We start from the raw sequence: 21,485 nt of genomic DNA, 5'->3' as shown, positions 1-21,485 counted from the left end.
ATGACAAGGTTAGGTCACTAAACCAGTTTCAATGTTGACAACAACCAATGTGGGGAATAAATTGTGGTGTGTCATAAGAACAATTTACTGTGTCAAGAGTTGGCACTTCAGATTTTAGGACATTTCAGTGGAACTTTGATTCTGCAATTGCATCTGTTTTACATCATTCTTTAAAATGTATGATGGCCAAACTTTGTAATAAATTTTCATGTTCAAAGGAAACTAATTGACTCCAAGCAGTAAAACCCTTGTATAAAACAGTATATTATTTAAGCTTCTACATACATGTATACCCATGTTTGGATAACTATACCCTAGTGTATATTGCAAGAAATTTAAATGGTACAATCCAATCATGTGGTCAAAAGGAAACCATTGCTATCATCTGATCAGGTTATCTATGTATTCATAACATGCATGCCAAATTTTACAGGACTACTTAAATGGATCATGCCTAATTGTGCTAGTAATGTTTGGGTAAACAACCTGCATAAAAACACATTACAATAAAGGTCTGAATATTGAATCATATCATCCAAGTATCAATACAAATATACCTATCGAATTTCATCTATGTTGAACGTATTTTGCACGATTATGCTAACAAACGTCTCAAATGAGACAAGACCAAACAAGATGATATTAAAAGCGGTGGGGCAAAGTGTCTGCATGAAGAGCTATAAACAAGCTATATGATCACATCAACAAGTAGATGGAAAGGCTTTTCATCTTAAATTTTTAAACTGATGGAGCAGCAAGCTATGCTGATGAGTACTGCAGCCAAAGTTCTGGTTTCAAGTTCTGATGTTTAAAAAGCTTGGGGAAGGTATTTAACCATAATGCTCAATTAAACAAAGCTGTTAATTCATAGGTACAACCATCTACTAAACAGTATAAAGGCAAAATACTCATGATGAATCCAGCCAGTCCCTTGAGTACATCAAATTTGAAAAGAATCTTAGAAACACCAGTAGGTATGTAAAACCCTGAACCTTCTCTTTTTTTTAAACATTTTTTTTCTGTAGTGAAACTAACTTTGAGTATGAAGTACCTTGCACTAAAATGCAAGCGCAAGATCTATAAGAAAAGTAAAAATGTTAAACCACTTCTCAACTGCTCAGAAATATGCAACATGACAAAATCAAGGATTGTAAAGCAAAATAATATCAAACTATGTTAAGCTTAGAAAACTTATTCCTAGCCCACAAGATAACAAATTTAAAGAGAAAGTCAGTTATGCTTAATTTTTTTAATAAAAGGACTGGGCTATACATGTTCTACTTTAGGTTACCAACATCCCTGAACACATTTTTGACTCGACAAAAGCTGGTTTTCATTTGCTTCAGTCAAGAACAAGCCTGCATATAAGTAATATGAGCATATATTGGAGAGAGAGAGAGAGAGAGAGGGAGAGAGAGAAAACACAATTCCTGAAGCAGGAGTAATGTATAACATTTAAAAACTGAGCTCACTTGTCTTTTGTGGAAGCTGTTGAACTTTCTTATGCTGAAGCAGCTGCATTTGCCTAAGCTGTTGTGGATGAAGAGTGGCTTTTGCTGAAATGTGACGAGAGTTGGGGGTGAAAAGAAATTTTGATTGCCAAGTGTACTTCAGTGTTTTAGCCAGGTTTTATATATAAAAAAAGAACCAACAGCCCCCCCCCCCCCCGCACCAAAAAGTGTCAATGGAGTGAGCATAACAGATCAACCTTGTAATAAAACAGGACATTATTTGCATGGTATATTTACATGTTATATGCATGAAAAGCCAAGCAAATAACCCTTTTCAATCAGATTTTCCTATCTTACATCTTTGACCATCAAAAACAACATATGAAATGGTAAAAGACTACAATTTTCTGCACTCGGTCATTTTGAACTTGTCCTTGTTTCAATCAAATACTTTATGGTCTGAAAATGTTTTCCTTCTCTAGTGCCATCATTTTTAAATCCAATTCTTTGTTGGAAGATTTATTTTGTTTGACTATGGTCTCAGCTTTTGTGCAAATTACCAGCTTATTTAATGGAGTTGTCCAAAATAATTTTTATTTCTTGCACAATCTAAGTGTGATAATGGGAAAAGAAATCAATTATGTCATTCCATATCAACCTCATAACAATACATAGCTACTTTTACAAAAGATAAATGGTACTACAGTGAGGTCATATCATGTGAATGGAAGCATGTGCTTAAAAAAATCGAAGAGACCAAGCATTTTTCTTTTAGCATAAATGTTAATAAAAGTTACCTCAATACATTACTAGAGTTTTCTTTAATATTTTCAATGAGACCATTACTTTTTAGTAGCAAGCTGAGCTTGTCACCACTAAATCAAGAAATATTATGGGATATACAGAGTGCACAATTATTTCCAGACTATCCAGTTTTGCCATACTAGGAATAGGATAATGGGGTAAAACAGACAGTCCAAGCATAGTGACCAGTATAGTCGGATAGCATTGCTTTATTAAGTTCATTTACATAAAAATAATTACACATCACTTTGGACATTTAATGACTGGCTGGCACATTTTTTAATCGGGTTAAAGCTAAATATATGTGCCTTTAGACCCTCCCCCCTTGAGTAACTTTTGGTGCACTAATCTCTTGTTCTGAAGGACATGGGTGTCCATCTTGGTGTAAATACCAAGACTATGAATCCAGGCTTGAACACAAATACTTATCTGATCACCTTAGCATTAGCAATTGACTTCCATTAATTCTTGAAATCCAAACTTTAATAATATACAAATTTTAAAAAAACAATACCAATGGGAAAAATATTTACTAATTCAGTCAAGACCAAAAGTTTATATCTACAGAATATAATCCATCCTAATTTCTAAAGCACAACAATGAACATGAAATAGTCATCACACACACAGTATGACTACCAACAGTATGTAAAATTAGCCTCATAAACAACTTTACTTGTTCAGTACATACACAACAATTTTAACAATTTGTGTACATTTTGTGCTAGTTATAAACTGGCTTTGAAGAAAAAATGAAATTAAGTCCAAATATGACTAATGACATTCAAAACTTTCTGCATGTTTGGTTCATAAAGCCTCGGACATGCCCCCACCCCCAACTTAAAAATGTTTTCAAAGAGTAGTTTGTTCTTAAATAAATCATACTTTTTCAAATTTTTGTTTCTTTCAATGCATTAATAAGTAGAAAAGGGGGAAAAACATAACCAATACTAGATAAAACAGATGAATTAGCATTTGTTTTTGATGCCCTGTAAAGTGGCTGCAAGGTGATCTAGTGATGCTTTTCACATGCAACTTGAACACTTTTCCATCCTTGCTAGAAACTGTCCCATGTTTTGTGCAATGCTGTCTTTTTTTGGTCCACCTAAAATACTCTCACCCAACTGTAAAGCAGGTCATGGTTTATCATTCTGAATTAAGAACACAGCCCATTCCTGTATGGGCTACACTTCTTTCCGATTTAGTCATCTATATGCAAATGTGATCAGCATGCAACAACATCAAAAGGACACAACTCCATCTGATAACTGTGCTATTTTGTGTCACTTGATCCACCCAATCTTATCAGATTTAAAAAAATTTATAGACATATACTCAAATAACAAAATTCAGAATTTAAAAAGTAAAGAATTTTAATTCACTTTCAAGATAAATTCATGAAGCTTTTGGCAACAAGGACATTTCAAAGATAGACATTCTTGAAATCCGAGTCTCAAAGTAAATTCATGGATCTGTACATGTTTTATAAACTGAATTCTGTGCAAAATTTCTCCATAGTGCATTCATACGAACAAATACAGCTTGAACTGAGAAACATGCTCACCAGCTCCTTGCTTTTGTGGTACACTAACATTGATGCTGACATTGCTGACTGGAATAGTTACACTTCCCATCTGGGCAGGCACGGTCTTAACCAGTGTGGTCCCAGCCTGTGTCCCTGTTACAGTGGCCAGGCTTTGACCCACCTGATGGACTGGGGCTATTATCTGTGTAGTGCCAAACTGCAAATACATATACCAAACTAAATTTGAGGGGAAAATATGATTTTTAAAAAAGATGAATTAATTAGGTATTCTGCAGAATGTTGTGTCGTACTTTTTAATAGCAGATATGATGGTGCTTGTGTAGGAACAACAGAAATTCAAAGAATTCTTGAGTGTATTGTCTAGACATGCAATAATATCTTAAAGAAGTTGCAGTTACATGTATCTACTAATGTAGAAAACTCGATGTTCAAATACCATAACACCTTTATATTTTTGTAGTAAGTTCACTCTGACATTTACAGGCAAGTATCCATCTTCCACACTCAAGTCCATCAAATGGTCAAATTTTCTAATTGTATGACACAAACTGTGTCCAAATAAATGAATTTATCTCTTTGCTTAAAATCAAATTAAGCAGATATGATATAGCCCTTGAGACTGGTAAAAACCAAAACAAGTGTAACAAAATAAGAATACAGAATGAAGCAAGAAAAATAATTAATAATGTAATCTAAAGAAAGATAGAAAAAAAAAAGCACAAAAAGAAAATGCAAAACAATGAATAAACGATGAACCAAATAGAACAAAACAACAGTACACTTTGAAAACTGTTTATTTTCCTTGGTGCGCTAAATGGTCAAAAGCTTGTTTGTATTGATATGGGATTTGATTCTTTGCGCTCATATTTTTTCACTCATTACAAGCCATGACACTGTACTTGTTGAGGCAGGTATAACAACTGCCACTAATGCGATGACATCATCAGCTGTGATTTTATCCATACTTTTATTTGAACAAAACAAAGAAATAAAATTTACTCTGTATCTACAATTTACATTTACTGCAACTGTGGTTATTGTAAACTTGATACTTTGTTTTTGTAATTTAAGCACCTTCTATTTAAAACCCAATTTGAATAAGCTGAAAAAGCACTACCTCTCTCCTATTACACTTTCTAAAACCGATGAAAGGAAGCAATCCATGCAAAATTGGAAAGTACTTCTGAGGCCATAAAAACAAAAATAGCTGCTAGCTGAAATGAAATGCAGACTTTGGTAAAATTACCTGTTTCTGGGTCTGTAAGATACAATCAAAAACATTCAGGTTCATGTTTCATGGTTTTTCTCCTAAATGATGTGTGGCCATGTTGGTTCAGTGATTAGCAGGTTGACTCAGTATTAAATGTACTAATGCTGTTCAAATGTTACAATCTGATCAGCCCAGATTAACTACCATTGTGTGTTCCTGCACAGGAATTTTACTCCAATTGTCTCTGTATCTAATAATCTTCACAGGCTTCTGTGTCATAAAGCAACAAATCAAACAAAACCTAAAATGTTGTATTTGTTGGTTTTCATGGTTTTGTCATAATAAATTGACTATATGCCAAGGAAACTGGAGCTAAATAGCTTTCCCAAAGAAACACTGAGGCAGCTGACCACTAGTACGACCAACTGGGACATTTTGGGTCTAAATACTACTGGACTTTAAAAGGATGAAAAAACAAGACCCTTTCCGCAGACTTGAACAAAGGATACATTTCTGTGTAAGCTGACTTGTCAACTAGCATGTAACAATACCTGTCCCTGTGAGGCTGTCACCGTGGGTGTATGTGTGATGGTGGTGCCTGCTTGCTGGCTAACAGCAACCTGTCCCTGCACCTGGGTGGCTACTTTTTGTTGTGTCAGATGTGGTTGCTGTTGCTTCAGCTTCTGTATCTCTTCTGCTGTCAGTTGACGTGTAAATTGTGGCACTGTTGTCTTTAGCTGAGGCTGCTTCTGAGCCTGCAACGGCACAAATAAATTTGGGTCATTCCTTTAAATCATGTGAAGAATGATAAAGTTCCAAAACATAAACATCTGGTGTACATCACTGATGTCCCTTCTCAACCCGTACTCTGTGCATGTGCATGCGCATGTGTGTATATATTTATATATGTATGTACGACTGGTGTTTTCAACCTTCCCAGCAACTGTTGCTGCCTCAATTACTCTTGCTGAAAGTTAAAATTAACATATTTTTTATGGTGGTTTAAACAATGAATTATAACGTCAATTGTTATTGTTGAACTATGAAGAGTAACACACACACACACACACATACAATCTTGAGTTAAAAGATTATATGAAGCAGATCATCTAGAAGATATGGGCATGCATAGGTTTTAACCAGATTAAATTAAATGAAAAAGAACTGGCTATGATGCATTTTTGTTTTTGTTGTTTGCTATCAATCATCATTTAGTGTTAAATGAATAGTAAACCGATATGCCTGACTGTCCCTCAACTTGAAGTCTGCCTTGTTTTGTGGTTGTAACATCAAATCTTCCACATATGTGAACAGAACAGGCAAATCTATTTCAAGAGGACACAATTTCTGACAGGACCAAGGCTTGCCAAAGTTCCTTAACATTATACAATAAACAGAATATTAAAACTGTGTTCACTGGACATCAACATGCAACCCTTTCAAAAACACAGTTTGCTACTTGCTATAAGCAGCTAAAGGCAGAAGAATCAATAATTCATTATATAAATGTATGTATGCAGAGAACATTTATGTCAGATCTGTACCTGAGCCATGCTGACCAGTTGTTGAGCAATGACTTTCTGTCCTTGAATGACTGGTGTTTTCAACCTTCCCAGCTGCTGTTGCTGCTTCAACTGATCTTGCTGTAAATTAAAATTAACATATTTTATATGGTGGTGTAAATATTGAATTATAATGTCAACTGTTATTACTAGAACCATGTGGAATAAAAGTCTGTGGAAACATTGCATCATGGTTTGTACAGCCCTCGAGTGTGTTTTTCAAGGACTTTTGAGAGTTTTTAAAAGGTGTTCAGTAGTATAATGTTCTTATAGAAAGTGGATCACTCCAATTCTGAATTGAAAACAGCTCATTCCTCATCAGGTCACATACCTGATGAAATTACTCATCCATTAGCGCATGTTATTTGTATGCCACTACAGCAAAGAAGGTGGTCCTAGGTGACCAAGTGGTCTAAAGTGTTTGCCTTTACCGATCAATGCCCTCTCATCTCTGTTCATGTGGGTTGGAGTCTTCTGCCAATGTGGGTATGTACGAAAGCTATCAGTAGCTTCCCGTATATCAGTGGTTCTTACTGGGGCTTTCCTGGGTTCATCCTCCACCAAATATACTGAGTTCCATGTATAGCCTATTGTGTACTAAAAAATGGCATTAAACCCAAAACAACAAAGCATCACATCATCTGGTATCACGTCATCCAATTATATCCCATAAATCATTTTTAGAAAATACATAAATAGCACAAATCTTGAAAAGAGGAATTTTGTTCAGTTTTAATTTTTTTAGTACCTGATAAATTCTGTTTTTTTTTAGAAGAGGCAGAAAACAATAAAATGTTGATGGATGATGGATGCCAAACAATGGACAAAGGACCATGTCTAAAGTTCACTTGTAAGCTAAAAGAGTTAAAGCAATGAGTAATTTGTATGTTAATATTTAGATGGCACAATTTCTAAAGCAAAGTCAACCAAAACAATGTGCAAGTGTGATTATAAACAAGCAAGTAATTAACAAATGTACTGACCGTAAGACTGATCTTGGGCATGTTTCTGAGTTGTTGTTGCTGCTGCTGCTGCTGCTTAAATATAGCTGGGTTTAGAAGCCGAAGCTGCTGTGGAGTCAAGCTCTTCCCTGCCTGTATTAATTGTTGCTGCACTGTGGCTAATAAAAAAAACAGACCCAACAGATCTCTGTTTGTATAAAAAAGTCCATACAATCAAAATAAAGTAAAATATAAAAAAAATTGCTGTAATCAACTGAAATTAGGATCAGATCATCTACATACTGGATACTAAACAACAGCACAATTTCATTTGCTTACATCTAGTTGGTGATGTGCTGGCAAGTTTCAATGGATCAAGTACAAAGATTGATGCAAAATCTAGTTTCATTAAATCACTTTCAATTTATCACTTTCACACAAACAAGGACATTAAATGGAAGCAGTTCTATAATGTCCATTAAAACTGAATTTGTTTAACAATCAACTGGGTTTACTGGACAAAACTGTGAAACACTGCTCTACAGCACCATACCAAAAAAAAATAAGTTCAATAAGTATTCCCATTAAAACTGAATTTGATTAACAATCAACTGGGTTTATCGGACAAAACTGAAACACTGCTCTACAACACCATACCAACAAAAAAAGCAATAAGTATTCCCATTAAAACTGAATTGTTTAACAATCAACTGGGTTTATCGGACAATACTGTAAAACACTGCTCTATAGCACCATATCAACAAAAAAAAGTGCAATAAGTATTCTCAAACATGAAGTTAAGTCCATAAGAAATTGATTCCAGAATCTATAACTATTATGAAATTCTGACCCCTTCTGTAAAATGCTGACTTCCAAAGCTTACACCGATAAGGTAAATGTTTTTTGATGTCATGTTCTGCTCTTCTGTTCTCCATCTAAAAGAAATGTATCATCTTTATTACTGCCAGAAGAAGTACTAGTTAAAAAATTTAACTACATATTTACCCTGACCTGTCACCACAGTGGTTCCTGCAGCTGTGGCTCCAGTGAGTCTCTGTGCTGCAGCTAGATGAGCAGCTGTAAGTGTTGTGGTGCTAGTACTTCCAACAGTCTGGAGCTGTGCTCTGACAGTAGTTGTCTGCCCTGCTGACACTTGTGCTGTCACTTGGCCAGACTGGCTAATGGCAGTGATTTCCTGTACAGTAAGGGGAGCCCTTGGACGTACAGCACCTTGAGTTAGGGGAGCTCCTGACACTGTCTGGAAAGGAGGATTTGAATCAATGCAGTTGACATGGTTTTCCTTCAGAACATATTATCTAGCCATGATTTTGCTGATGTACTGTTGAACTGTATGTATACATGCATACTTACTGTGTATATATACCCTGAGAATCAACAGAAGAATAGCAATCATGTGGACAGAGCCAACTCATTATAGGGACAAACAATATTTGCTTCCCACCTCTTCATTATGTGTAACACAGCATTATCAATAATCAAGGTAACCAGAACCTCTTGCAAAAGGTTCTATCAACTATTGAAATGAGGCAATCAATCAATCATATTTCACTCTGGAGAAATCTTTTGCAGGCAAAAATATATCACCCGTATGCTATCTTCTCTGACACATTATTCTGAGCTGATTTTTTTGTCCAAGTCTTTACAATTTATTTTACGTATCCTTTAATCCATGCTTTGTCTGATACCTAAAATATAATTTGAGAAAGAAAATATAATAAAACTCAATATTTACCACAAAAGATGTAGTCCTTTTTTCATGTCCTACTAACACTGAAATAGTTGTGAAAAGCTTTATTCCTTGTACTTTATTTTTTTATCGTCATCAATTGAGTGTTCCCACTTAAAAGAGCATACTCCATATAGTTTTTAAAAAAGTCATGCTTTCAGGCAGAAAACTTCTTACCAGTACTGTGGCAGTGGATGATAAAGAGCCAATAGCTGCCAGCTGCTGAGCTTGGGTTCCCGAGGTGACTGCCTGAGCCACAATTGTGGCCACACTGGTAGGAGTGGCAAGGCCAGTAGTGACCTGTGTTGTAGCCTGGGTCTGATTAGGTTGGGCTGGCACCTGTCCAGCTGGAGTCTGAGCTCTCTGACCTGTGGTCACTCCTGCTGCTGCCACTTGCTGTTGTTGCTGCTGCTCTGCTGCAGCTTGCTGTAAAACCAAACATGAAAATACAAATTATTTTTGTCTTGGTCTCTTCATTTAAGGAAACATATTTCTGCTCATATTAGTCTTTCCATCAATAATTTATACCTATTAGCAAAGAAATATTTGGGGGAGAGAATGATGATCTGTTCAGCCACATATACTTACAAATCATAATGGAACTAAATTAATGAAGTTCTAAGCAGCTCTGTAATATTATATTTTGTCTTGAAAAGCAGCAAGTTGAGATCACTGCATCCACAGGAGTCTGATGTTCCTTGCAAGTATTTTCTAAATCTATAGATGTTTCTATTTCAAGACTCTCCAAAACATCTATGTCAGAAAAGATGATCATGTACAAAACCACAAAATGTATCACACAAAACAAGTTTGACTACATTCCTATAAATCGGCATGTAAAATCATTTTAATGTAGAGACTTAACTCTGCTGACATAATGAACAAAAATTAGTTTAGTTTCCTTTCAAACCTTTAATTCTAAAGAATTCTATAGTCTATAGTAATGTATATGCATGTTATACAAAGTAAACAATTCCTATCACTGTATAAAAAATAAAAATAAACACAAAGCATTAGAATCGTATCTTGTAACAAAAGTTTAACCCTGGATTTATCTGCACCAATAAAATCTCCAACAAGATTTTACAAACAACCTCAACTCCTTAAGATGTTTTGGTTAAAAATTCCATCATTTAAAAAAACATCTACAAAAGGGTTGATTTAAATTTTGACAAAAGAGCTTCAAAATTACAATTGTTGTATAAACAAGGATTGAATTTTCTGTGAAATCAACTTGCCTTCTTGTGATTCGGTAAACCCGTCCCCAAACCTGAACTTACAGGTGCTCATACAGTTTTTTAATACATCACACGAGGGGCAACAATTTCTCATTTCTCATGCATTCTATTTAAGATATGAAACCCATGTTTTAAGCTACATGTCACTGTGTAATAGTTTCGCACCAAAGTTCAGCTCAAAGATTCAACATTTTGGACAATAAATTTGGCTTAATACAAATAGCAGTCCATTTTTTTAATCTGGGTTTTCTCCGCATGTCCCACCCCATTTTTTACATTTGGACATTTAGGCTGGGGTGTGGGGTCAGAGCAACTGCATAAAGAAAATTTGGAATTTGCTGCGACCTTGCGGTAATGGTATATGGTAGTCACTTACAAGCGGGCCTAGCAAATTCAAATGATATATCAACTCATACCTGCATGAAATCGATAGGAAATTGATTTATTCTCTCAGAAATGGCAAGTATTATAATTGTTATGTCTTTAATCTGCTGACAGACTAGACAAAACTACAGCATAGATGAAACCTGACCGGTATTTGTCATTTGCAATAATAGTCACATGGCTTCACAAAATCTCTAACATCAGAAATCTAATAGTCATTGTGATATCAACATAAATGTTTAATGTTGTACAAAAATTCAATTACATTAGGGCTGTTCCAGTAAAACATATATCCCCCGGGGGGAAGGCTCTTTCAAATTCAACCAACCCACAACAGAAGCAATTAAAAAAAAATTATGATCCACCGTCAGATGTGTTTTAATCGAGAAACACTGCCCCCTACAGAAGTATATTTTTTTAACATAATTTCTGGCTATGGGTTAGTGGGCAGTAGAAGCGTTTTTAATATTGGGTTGGGGACAGAAGCGATTTAAATGACAGATGGCTGGAGGTAATCTACTGAATTCTTATAGATCATGTACTCTACTGCATATTTTTATTTGTATTCATTCATTATATTCAGTCTTTTGTCCTTTTGTTTGCTTGTCTCTCAGGCAAGTATGTCGCTGATACTGTGAAATCACAGATTTTCATGGTGGCTTGTTATTTGTAGATGTCATTGATCAGTCCCTTAATACCTACTAATTTAACATCCATGAATACACATTTTAGAATAGATATTTCTATTCTAATACAGAAATCATGAATTTGTATCCTTACTAAACTCTGTGTTTCCTAAAGTGATCAATATGTCTTGCTATTTTTCTTTGTTCTCAGGCATGCTGCTTTTGATGTGTGGTCAGATTCTATGATTCATTGTTATTATTTTTTCCAATAAATGTTTTGGTAAACTTAATATGATTTGTCAGAAAAAAAACCAATGATGCCTGTGGAAGTGATGTCGCATCATTTATCTACTTTTACACTATATCATTTCTTGTAAGAATAGCTTTTTCAGTTACCGGTCTTATTTTATGCCTTCTTGCAAGACTAATATAAAGTTGTAAAAAAATATAGCAAGTCAAACATTTTTATATCACAGATTTTAAAAAATGAATGAAAGACAAGGAATCATTTTTCCCAGAGCACTCATAAAATCAATGTCATTGCAGTTAACTGTATTGTCAACAGCATCATAATCATCACTGATGGCATAGCAGTAACATTCTGCACTTTCTGTCCAGTTGTCACAGGTTCTATCTCCTACTTCGAGTCTTTCATATGAGACTTATACCTATGGCCTGAGGGGCTTTCATGGCAGAGTGGTATAAGATGATTGTCTTGTGATACAGATCTGATGGGCTTCCATGGCAGTGGTACAAAATGCTTTTCATGTGATTACTTGCCTCCAATGTGCTAATGAGAATGTTGCCAGTTACTTGTGGAAGGTCAGTGGTTCTACATAATTGGTGTTTGGTGTCTCAAAAGGACTTGGATTTTCTTCAGCAGTAAAACTGGCTGCCATATATAGATTCTCTTCATCTGAAAATGGTGTAAAGGCCATAATGATCTAATGAAACCCCCGAGATCTCATGTCTAAATGACTTCAGCTGTTGGAGATAAACATCAAATCAACAGAGGCTCCATGTGCCCAAGTGTACTAAGGTGCTTGCTTTTACGACACTTATACATCTCATAGAGTGAGTTTGTGTCACAGATCAACCAATTTAGGTTGGTGGTCTTTCGGGGTTCTTCCTCCACCTAATATATTGTAAAAAAATCACCAAAAACCCAAAATCAAACCACACTGAATCAACCAACTAATCAACTGTGGCAACAGCAGCAAAGGTACTAGTCAATTATTTTTGCCACAGCTGTACGAGTTTATAACTTTTGACTCAAGTAATTTTTGTAGACCTTAGAATATCGTCAATTATGCCTTTCTGACAGTTACCTAAAAGTCATCATCAGTTGGTGCAAATGGATTTTTCATGGTGAGCATATGAGATGGAAAAGTTTTGAGCAATCCTGCATCACACACTGCCAAAAAGTTTACATTTTAGCTCACTTAAATTTTCTCTTAACAATATTCATTGTTCCAACTAGAACTGTTATAACTTGTTAAAGCTATATTCACCAATATCTGATGATATGCATCTGTAATAAATATTTGTAACAAAGTATGAGAATGCATCAATGTTTTTCAATGATGCATTTGAACTGAGCAACAACCACAATCAACAAACCAAGAAATAAAATTACTCACATCTCTCAGGCAGCAGTAGGGTATAATCATAATCTGTCAAAAGATTTTAAATTTTTTTTTAAATCTGCCAAATATTTTTTCCAACCATACTGATTCAGTGGACATAGCAGCAGAATGGAGAGAAACATACCAGAAGGTTAAAATCAATTTGATACAGCTTTTAAGTAGCTAAATTCATATTGGTTTAGTTAACTGTACACCCTTTATTGTCTTCCTTTTGATGAAATTTCTTACTGAAACTAAGAAAATAATGTTGCACACATAAAAAAATGAGGCACACTTGTACTCATTATTGTTTTTATTATATTTCTCCATTCCAGCCTGTTCCTATGATCTTCTCCCCCCACATACTGTTTGTCTTGTTTATGATATGTGTCTAAATTTCTCACTTACTTTTCCTACTACTATACAAATGTTCTGTGAATATGCATATCAGTGTGAAACACAATGGGCAGACTAAATCCAAGATTGAAAACCTCTACATTTCTGGATGTATTCTGCTTGGATTCCATATTTCTGCACAAAACTCACGAGTTCAGGACTCTGCACTAATTCAGTTGCCACTGTAAATTTGTGCAAACACCACGATATTAAAATTCAGTAACTTAAAATTTTGAGTGCTCATGATCAAATTTATATCAGTATAGACACATCTATGACGACAGCTTTTGTGAAGAAAAAAAAACCACAACAGCTGCCACCATTTTCTGGATCTACACAAATTTGAAATGCATGCTTTCAATACTGCACCAAAAAGTCAGCTGCTGATTTCAGTAATGAGTCGTCCAAACTCAGGTCTGTAAAGGGATGGAAATTATGTTAATAAAACAATGTCCCTCACTTTTTTCAGTTACAAGTAGGACAAGCTCTCAAAAGATTGTTTTTACTAAAATCTTACTTTCATTATCAACCAATTAGGGACAGTCAAACACATATATACTCTATTTTATCTTCACTGATTTATAGTATGGTTCTCGTTCTTTCACATCTGTAGTAATGAGTCCTTGGACAACTCTCAATGGTTGTAAGCCTTTTTCGACCATGCTGAATGGACACACTGTAAGATAATGTTCAAGTAACAGAAATACCATGGGATAACCAGAGACCAATAAAACTGAATAGTCAAGTTATCTCCTCTGCAGGAATGCTGCCAGGATTTCAGGATGTACTCTAAGTTTTGTGTGTGCGTTTGTGATGTCCAATGAGGAAGTGGTGGTGGTGGTGGGAATAGCCATTGTTAAATATCTCCCTAACACTTAAATATCTGTCACTCTTTCTTACTGTTCCACTCTGTTACACCTCTACTGAAATAAAAATTCTCGAAGAGATGTCATCTCTAGTTGTATAGCGATTATTACTGTGATGTCATTGGGCATGGTCACGTGGTTGTGGTGCGGTCATGGTTGGGATGGCATAAAGACTAGGCTTACTCCATATTTGACAGCTAATTATGATGTTGTCAAAAGAATTCAAAAATTTCTAGCAATTCAGTTGGCTCAGATACTTGATTCATAGTCAATGAACAGGTTCTAAAACTGACATGTTTATTTTGGAGCTACGTTCCTCCATCACATTCAAGATTTGGATATACCAAAGGTGAAATGGGTACAGTTGCATCCTAAACTACTATCGTGGCTACTTCAAATGTTATTTAATGTGAGACTTTAATGCAAGAACTCGTAGCTTCAGTGATTTTTGGGTTAAAAAAATAATTTCTTCTCAAACAACTCAATTTGGTGCAGATTACATTGTTTTTTAATGATACGGTGAGAATTCTTGATGTGGAAAAATTGCACAAGAAATGAACACCACCAGATCAGAAAATTACTACCACTGGGAAAATACTGATAGGAATATACAGAAATAATGATATAATTATTTAAGCAGAATATGTGGTGACAATATGAGTGTTAGTTCTACAACTCTGTGCAAAATAAATCTTATACAACTATTCTGTTGTTTCTAACAGCACTGTAATGTGGCTATAATTTCTGTCCACTTTTTACTTTAGTCCCTTGCTAATTAATAGTTTTTGATTTTACAACACTAAGCACATTTTACCTTTTGACAATAACACATCATTATAAATATTTAGATTGCAAGAAAATAGAAGTTACAATTTTATTAAAAGCACTTGTACCAGTAAGACTAAAGGAGATGGTAAAAAAAAAAAGAATCAGGATGAACAGATTTGTAGTGTAGTAAAGAATCCATATATCAGAATGACATCAAGTATTTTTTCATCAGTTTCATCATCAGTTATTGATACTGCTTAAAAATGTATTGTACTAGATAAAAGACTTTTTTAGTTATCCATTTTGCAATACAAATACCAAATGATGGCTTGGAACGAAGTGCCAAAAGGTCTGCAGAAAATACCACCATGATCAAAATATACGTAGGAAGAACCGAACAGAAACAGGACAAATTTTATCCATCTCGCTTTGAGTTTACACAGATCAGTCTCTTATGTTTAATGTCATTTAATATTTGCACATAGACAGCATGTACATCATTTGGTCATAAATCTGCATGATACAAAAGTTTGTCTTTTTATTCTTTTGTTGCTCAGTGGTTCTGCCAACTTGAGACCTATACACACTTAATTATTTTGTATGGGGATTCTCTGATGTTCCCTATGAGCATTAATCTGTTAATTGTTTCTGAATTTAATATGATCCTCCTCCTATGTGTACGAATCTTATTCTGTGCTGTGAACTTTCATTACCTGCTGTCTGAAACGCATATGCATAACTAGCTTGAACAAGTTACTGTTCTTTATGGTTGTACAATTTTCAACATCTCACATGTATGGCCCCATGGGTATTCTCTCTTGGATATCTCTGTCCCAAAAAGAAAAGTTTTGAACCAGAGGTCTTGTTAGGATCTTAAAACTAAGAGTCCCTGGCTCCCATTTTGGTAAAAATACGAGTCCCATCAGGAAAAGTTGCAGTCCCCTCTCAGAAAACTATGCCAATTATAAGAACTATTGGTTGCCACAGAGTTTAATTTCTACATTCTTTATAACACTGACATAGCTCTTGCTTGTCCATCAGAGTGAGTCTGAATTTTTTCGATCCAAGGAAGGTCTTATTCAAAGCACTAAGCTAGGCATCACACACCTTCTTACACCTGGCTAATGTCCCTTTCAAACTGTCAGTTCTAGCAACTTCAGCCCTCTCCTGAATCTCACATTCTTTGTCAGTATGCCGTTGAACCCCAAAATACTCATTCAAGTCTATGTCTCAACATGTCACGATTCCAAGGTCACGTGCACTGCTTATTCCGTTATACTCGGAAATGAACACAATAATGAAAGCTAAAGTTGTTTATTTGATGTACTGTTATAAATGACCACATGTACATCTCTGGGTATTTCTGCCTCTGAATTAAAGCATTGTAAATATCAGTAGATTTTCCCACCCAGCTGCCAGTCAAAGCCTTTGATCTCACCGCTTAGCTACTTGCAGCATGTTCTTTTGATGTACTCTTATAATGGTGATGACGGGAGGGGGGCTTTCAACCACTAAATTCTGTCATTGTAAATATCATCACAGCTAACTGATCAACACATTTTCCCACTATGCAGGTGACTGAAGCAGGACTGGCAAGTATTTGAATTTTACCGCCCACCTAAATAAAAAAAAATTGGCGTCCAAATACGCCTGATTATAAGCATTTCCGAGACCTTTGTCAGTTTTCACTAACATCAACCCTGCCAAAGATTCACTTCTTTGAATCAGTGTTTTGCTGCCTCTTATGCCAGATTTTTCTCTTCCATAATGCTGTATTAGGGTTTTAAGTCCACAAGTCCCATGATCTGCTTGTTTAGACATGGGTATCGTGAATAAATATAACCGGCAACACGTACATCGGACTCGCACTCAGCATCAATTTTGGGCTCAAAATCACACAATGGTATTTCCAGTGACATTTTCCCAATGTCCAACAGACCGATATACATGAAATTCATTGTCATCATAGCTATCACCAGCCAGTATTTGCTGACTGAATAACGTCGTCTGAAGACAAACCTTCTTGTGTTTCGGCCATTTTGGTTTTCTGTGTGGCCCGAAACACACATTTGTAAAACTTCCACGATGAAAGTAAGGCTAAAACTCCATAAAATGCTTGTTCCAGGGCCAATGAACCAATCAAATTTAGTTTAACAGCCATTCATGTCGAATCTAATTATCCAGATATCTGGATGTCGCATAAGTGCTGTGAGACAGCTGCGGCAGCGCGAATTACGTCGCAAAATGCACTTTTAAAGTTAAAGTTAAAAGTTTAATGAAAATTGCATACTGCGCAAAGCACATTTTTTATATCCGCGATGTTGACGTAATTTGCCGAACGCATATCACTGCTTTAAAAGTATGTGAATTCGTACAAATTACGTGCACTCGCGTGTACTGGCATCATTTTCTGAACCAATGTTTTATTCACGTTTAGACCGCTAGGAGGGGATTAGATGCGATTTTAAATATATATTCGGGGTTTTTTTTCTTTCTTTCTGACAACCCCACCAGCGATTTCTCATTTTGTTAACACAACCCACAACAGAAGTGATTCTCCTAACCAACCTTCCACTGTCAGAATCAAAATAGTTCGAAACACAACCTCCTACATAAGTTTTTTTGAAGTGCCGTCCCTGGGGGGATATATGTTTTACTGGAACAGCCCTTAAATGGAAGTCTGATATTTTTTGTAAAAACCAGAAAGAACATATAATTCTCAACATATTTATTTCTAGAACAACAAGAAGAAACCTGTTGCTGTCACAGCAATTTGGCCAGTCAGATTCGTCAATCAGAGCACATGTCGATGTGGCAGTCACGTGATACAACAAAACCCTGGTAGTTGTTCTTGGAATAAATACAGAGAATTTCATGCTCTTTCGATTTGTATTTTTATTACAACTAGTATCCAATTTTCATTAATATCTTTTTTCTTCCTGCAACAATGGAAATGGGTTATTATTGATGTCACCTGACTAATGGATCGATGATGTCATTAACATGTGGGTTGTTAGCTTTGTGTACTCGTGTGACTACCAATGCAAACTGCGAGTACCCGGTCACATTTCGTCAATGCCATAGTTTTATTTTGTCTTTCAGCAGATTAAAGACAATGTTTTTATTACTTGCAAACTCTGAGAAAATAAAAACATTTCGTACAGATTTCATGCAGGTATCACTTGATTTAAGGTTTGAGTTTGCAAGGCCATTTGGTGCTGCCACCATGTTGGCCTCTTGTGATGCTAGACTGGTTTTCATATCTTCCATGAAGAAAAGATAAGATATCAAGCTGTCTGTGGAAAAGAAATGTCTACTAAACGAATCTAATCTAATGAGCGTTTTGATTGACTCAACAAACATGTTCATGGCAAGTACCCAAATGATCCATACTGCAACCTCTGAATATTCTAGTCTGAACTCAATAAATTTAACTCACGATCAGTTTAATTAGGACTCAATTAAGTAATTGCTTCGGGTGTCTAGTGGTGGCAGAACATTCTTGGGGTTTTCCCAACTGTCATCAATATTTGCAAAATTCAAGGACTTTTCATGGTTTAAAAAAAAACCCACATAATTTCTCGACTTTTTCTAAATAGCCCGGTAGCGTGGGAACCCCGAGTTCATGGCCGAAAAAAATTTTTGCTAACTACTGCCCAAAACAAGTGAAGATAAGTACGTCACATAGGAGGGTTTCAAGGCATCTTGTTCAGTGTTAATTTTGACACATCAAGATTATGGTCATGGTTAGGAAATAACAATGAACACACCTACCGTAAGTCTCTGTTAACAAACTAATTGTCACATATTACACGTTAAATGAATGATATGTAGTACACCACCACTTACTCCATTTGGTTTTCAAACCACAGTATACTCCACCTCCCACTCCCACATGTGTATTTTCCTGTACAATTAATTTTGACCAATGTACCATGATTTACAAAACTGAGTAGGAATGCTGTAATATGAATGTTTGTATCATAAACAATTCCATTAATTTTATAAGCTTTTTCACCAAAAATAAAAAGCAACCAAATCAGATCAGGAAGAGAAATTAGAAAATTTCTTTCACCTATGATTTTCATTGTCTATCCTTAGCAGTTTAGTTTAGTAGGATGGTATTTAGCACTGATTTCTAATTTAGGAAGACAACAGCGATAGCTGCAAAGATTTACTACCCAATGTATTTTAATATAATTTAGTGTTTCTGTATAAATGTTTATATGAATGTTTACAGAAGGATTCGTAAACTCTTAGTATACATTCCACAATGTACTGTTGAGAACGAATTGGCCTTCACTTTACCAGTCTTAAAAAATTAAAGCAGCCAACATGGCATTATAAATATACATAAGCTACTTACTTGGTTTTGCTTTCTTTCACGCTGAATTCTCTGGGCCCGAATTTCTGCCACTTGCATAGGGTTGAGTGGATGGTCATACGAGATCCCGTTTTCTTGGAGAACGCTGGCATGCTTGGGATTTTTTAACAAAGGATTGACAAGAGTCTGTCGCATTGTGGGTGGTCGCTTAACTGCAATTGCCTTCACGGAGTCAAATCGGAGTGTGTACAAGATGGTGATCCCATTGCTACTGTCCTGGCTGTGTAGTTGACTTGTTTTCATGGGGCGGTTTGTCTTAGTCTGCAACATGGACACATTATGTTTTACACTTCATTGTTTTTGGTCGTTGAGACTCAACCTTAATGACGAGAATGTGAATTGCATGATATTTTATGATTCACATGCAAGGATAACTTCAGAATTACAAGACCGATGGACAGAAACTTAAGTTAATACAGAAGCTGAAGAATTCCTAATAGCAAAAGACACATTTAGACTGCCAGTCTAATATGTGTAAATCAATGCCATTTAAAGGCAGATGTTACTGCTCCGGTGGCATAGTGGTTAGTTCGTCCGCCTCTGATGCGGGAGGTCATGGATTCGAATTCCAGACGAGCCATACCAAATACTTAAAATATTACTAGCAGCGGCCCTGCTTGATTCTTAGCATTAAGGGATTAGTGTTAGGACTGGTTGGCCTGGTGTCAGGATAATGCGACTAGGTGGGACATGATGCTACATGTCTGCATGAGTGCTAGACATCACTATAAACTGAAGCTACAGACACTGTAGTGATATTAAAACTTTGTTAAAGCTACGTTAAAAGTCCAAAACACAGACACACACACACACAAAGGCAGAAGTTCTTAAAATTAACAAGTGTCCCTCAATGGACTAATGGTCTATTGGTCAAAAGAATTTCAAGGAATCCAAGATCCCATTTGTTCTTTGCAACTGCAGAGTGTTGAAACCATCATTGATATTCTTAAGCAGTAAAAAGATTTCTAAATGACCACCATATGGGACACAGATCAGCACAATTTTCAGGCAGGACCAAATAGAAATCATAAGCAGTTTTCTGGTGAAAACCTGTGTAGACATGACCATCCATTCAGGAGAAGAAGCAGTAAGATTTTCAACAGGGACATTGTGGCTGTAATATCAGCTCAATTTTCATATGGAACCAACTAGGTATCACTTCAGTCTTTGAGTGAAAACAACATGTTCAATATTACCATCCATTCAAGAGGGGAAGCAAAAAAAAATTTCAACATGGCCACCATGGTGGATATACTGGGTGTCAGAGTGTCACATCTTTAGGACCAACTAAAACTTGGGATGAATGTGTCTGCATGTAAAGTTTCAAGGCAATCCTCCAAATAGTTTAGAATAAGCAGTGATGACAAATTTGTACTAAAGGATGGATGGATAACAGAATAGGCTACCCCATTAGCTTTATTGTGATACAGAGCTAAAAATGAAGAACTGACAAAAACTTCAAAAGATAAAACCTTCCAAATATATGGAAACATGAGTAATCAAATATAAAGGTATAGAGCTTAAAACTGTAAAATGTATATAGAATCAAACACAGAGGTACATTTTTATATATATTAAATCCTCACAATATTGGGTCAAATTCTTTTATATAAACTGTAATCCATAAAGAAGTCCAAGATTTTCTCTGGTGAAGACTGAAGCTTGAACAAATGGACAAACACATTACAAATATTGCAGCCAAAAAAAATTCCAATAGCTAAAGGCACATACATGATCATGTGTCTAATACATATACCAAACTTCATTGAGACATTATTAAAGTTTTCAAACTTTGCCCCAAAAATGAAAGTGTCGCTTATCAATGGACAGACCATGAGAATAAAAAAACTGAAACTGAAAGACTGACTGGCAAAAGATGCATCTGCATCATTAAGGAGAATAACATTTTTAACTTCAGTGACCTTTACCCTGGACCC

At 35.6% G+C, this 21,485-nt stretch overlaps 1 protein-coding gene across 1 annotated transcript in view; it reads right to left on the bottom strand.

Moving 5' to 3' along the window:
* Positions 1-21,485, bottom strand: part of LOC149777156 (uncharacterized) — a 185,255-nt gene that overhangs the window by 11,050 nt on the left and 152,720 nt on the right. Inside the window, exons 41-48 of the mRNA XM_089941382.1 lie at positions 19,531-19,809; positions 9,439-9,687; positions 8,520-8,772; positions 7,557-7,693; positions 6,556-6,654; positions 5,563-5,766; positions 3,820-3,997; positions 1,473-1,556 (exon numbers count right to left, since the gene is read on the bottom strand). Of these exons, the coding sequence (XP_089797508.1) occupies positions 1,473-1,556; positions 3,820-3,997; positions 5,563-5,766; positions 6,556-6,654; positions 7,557-7,693; positions 8,520-8,772; positions 9,439-9,687; positions 19,531-19,809 (1,483 nt within the window). The remainder of the gene's footprint in view (positions 1-1,472; positions 1,557-3,819; positions 3,998-5,562; positions 5,767-6,555; positions 6,655-7,556; positions 7,694-8,519; positions 8,773-9,438; positions 9,688-19,530; positions 19,810-21,485) is intronic.

This window comes from Sinohyriopsis cumingii, chromosome 18 (assembly GCF_028554795.1).
Source record: "Sinohyriopsis cumingii isolate HCF-2022 chromosome 18, ASM2855479v2, whole genome shotgun sequence".
In the NCBI taxonomy this organism is placed as follows: Eukaryota; Metazoa; Mollusca; class Bivalvia; order Unionida; family Unionidae; genus Sinohyriopsis; species Sinohyriopsis cumingii.
This window is presented reverse-complemented; position numbering and strand designations above follow the sequence as displayed.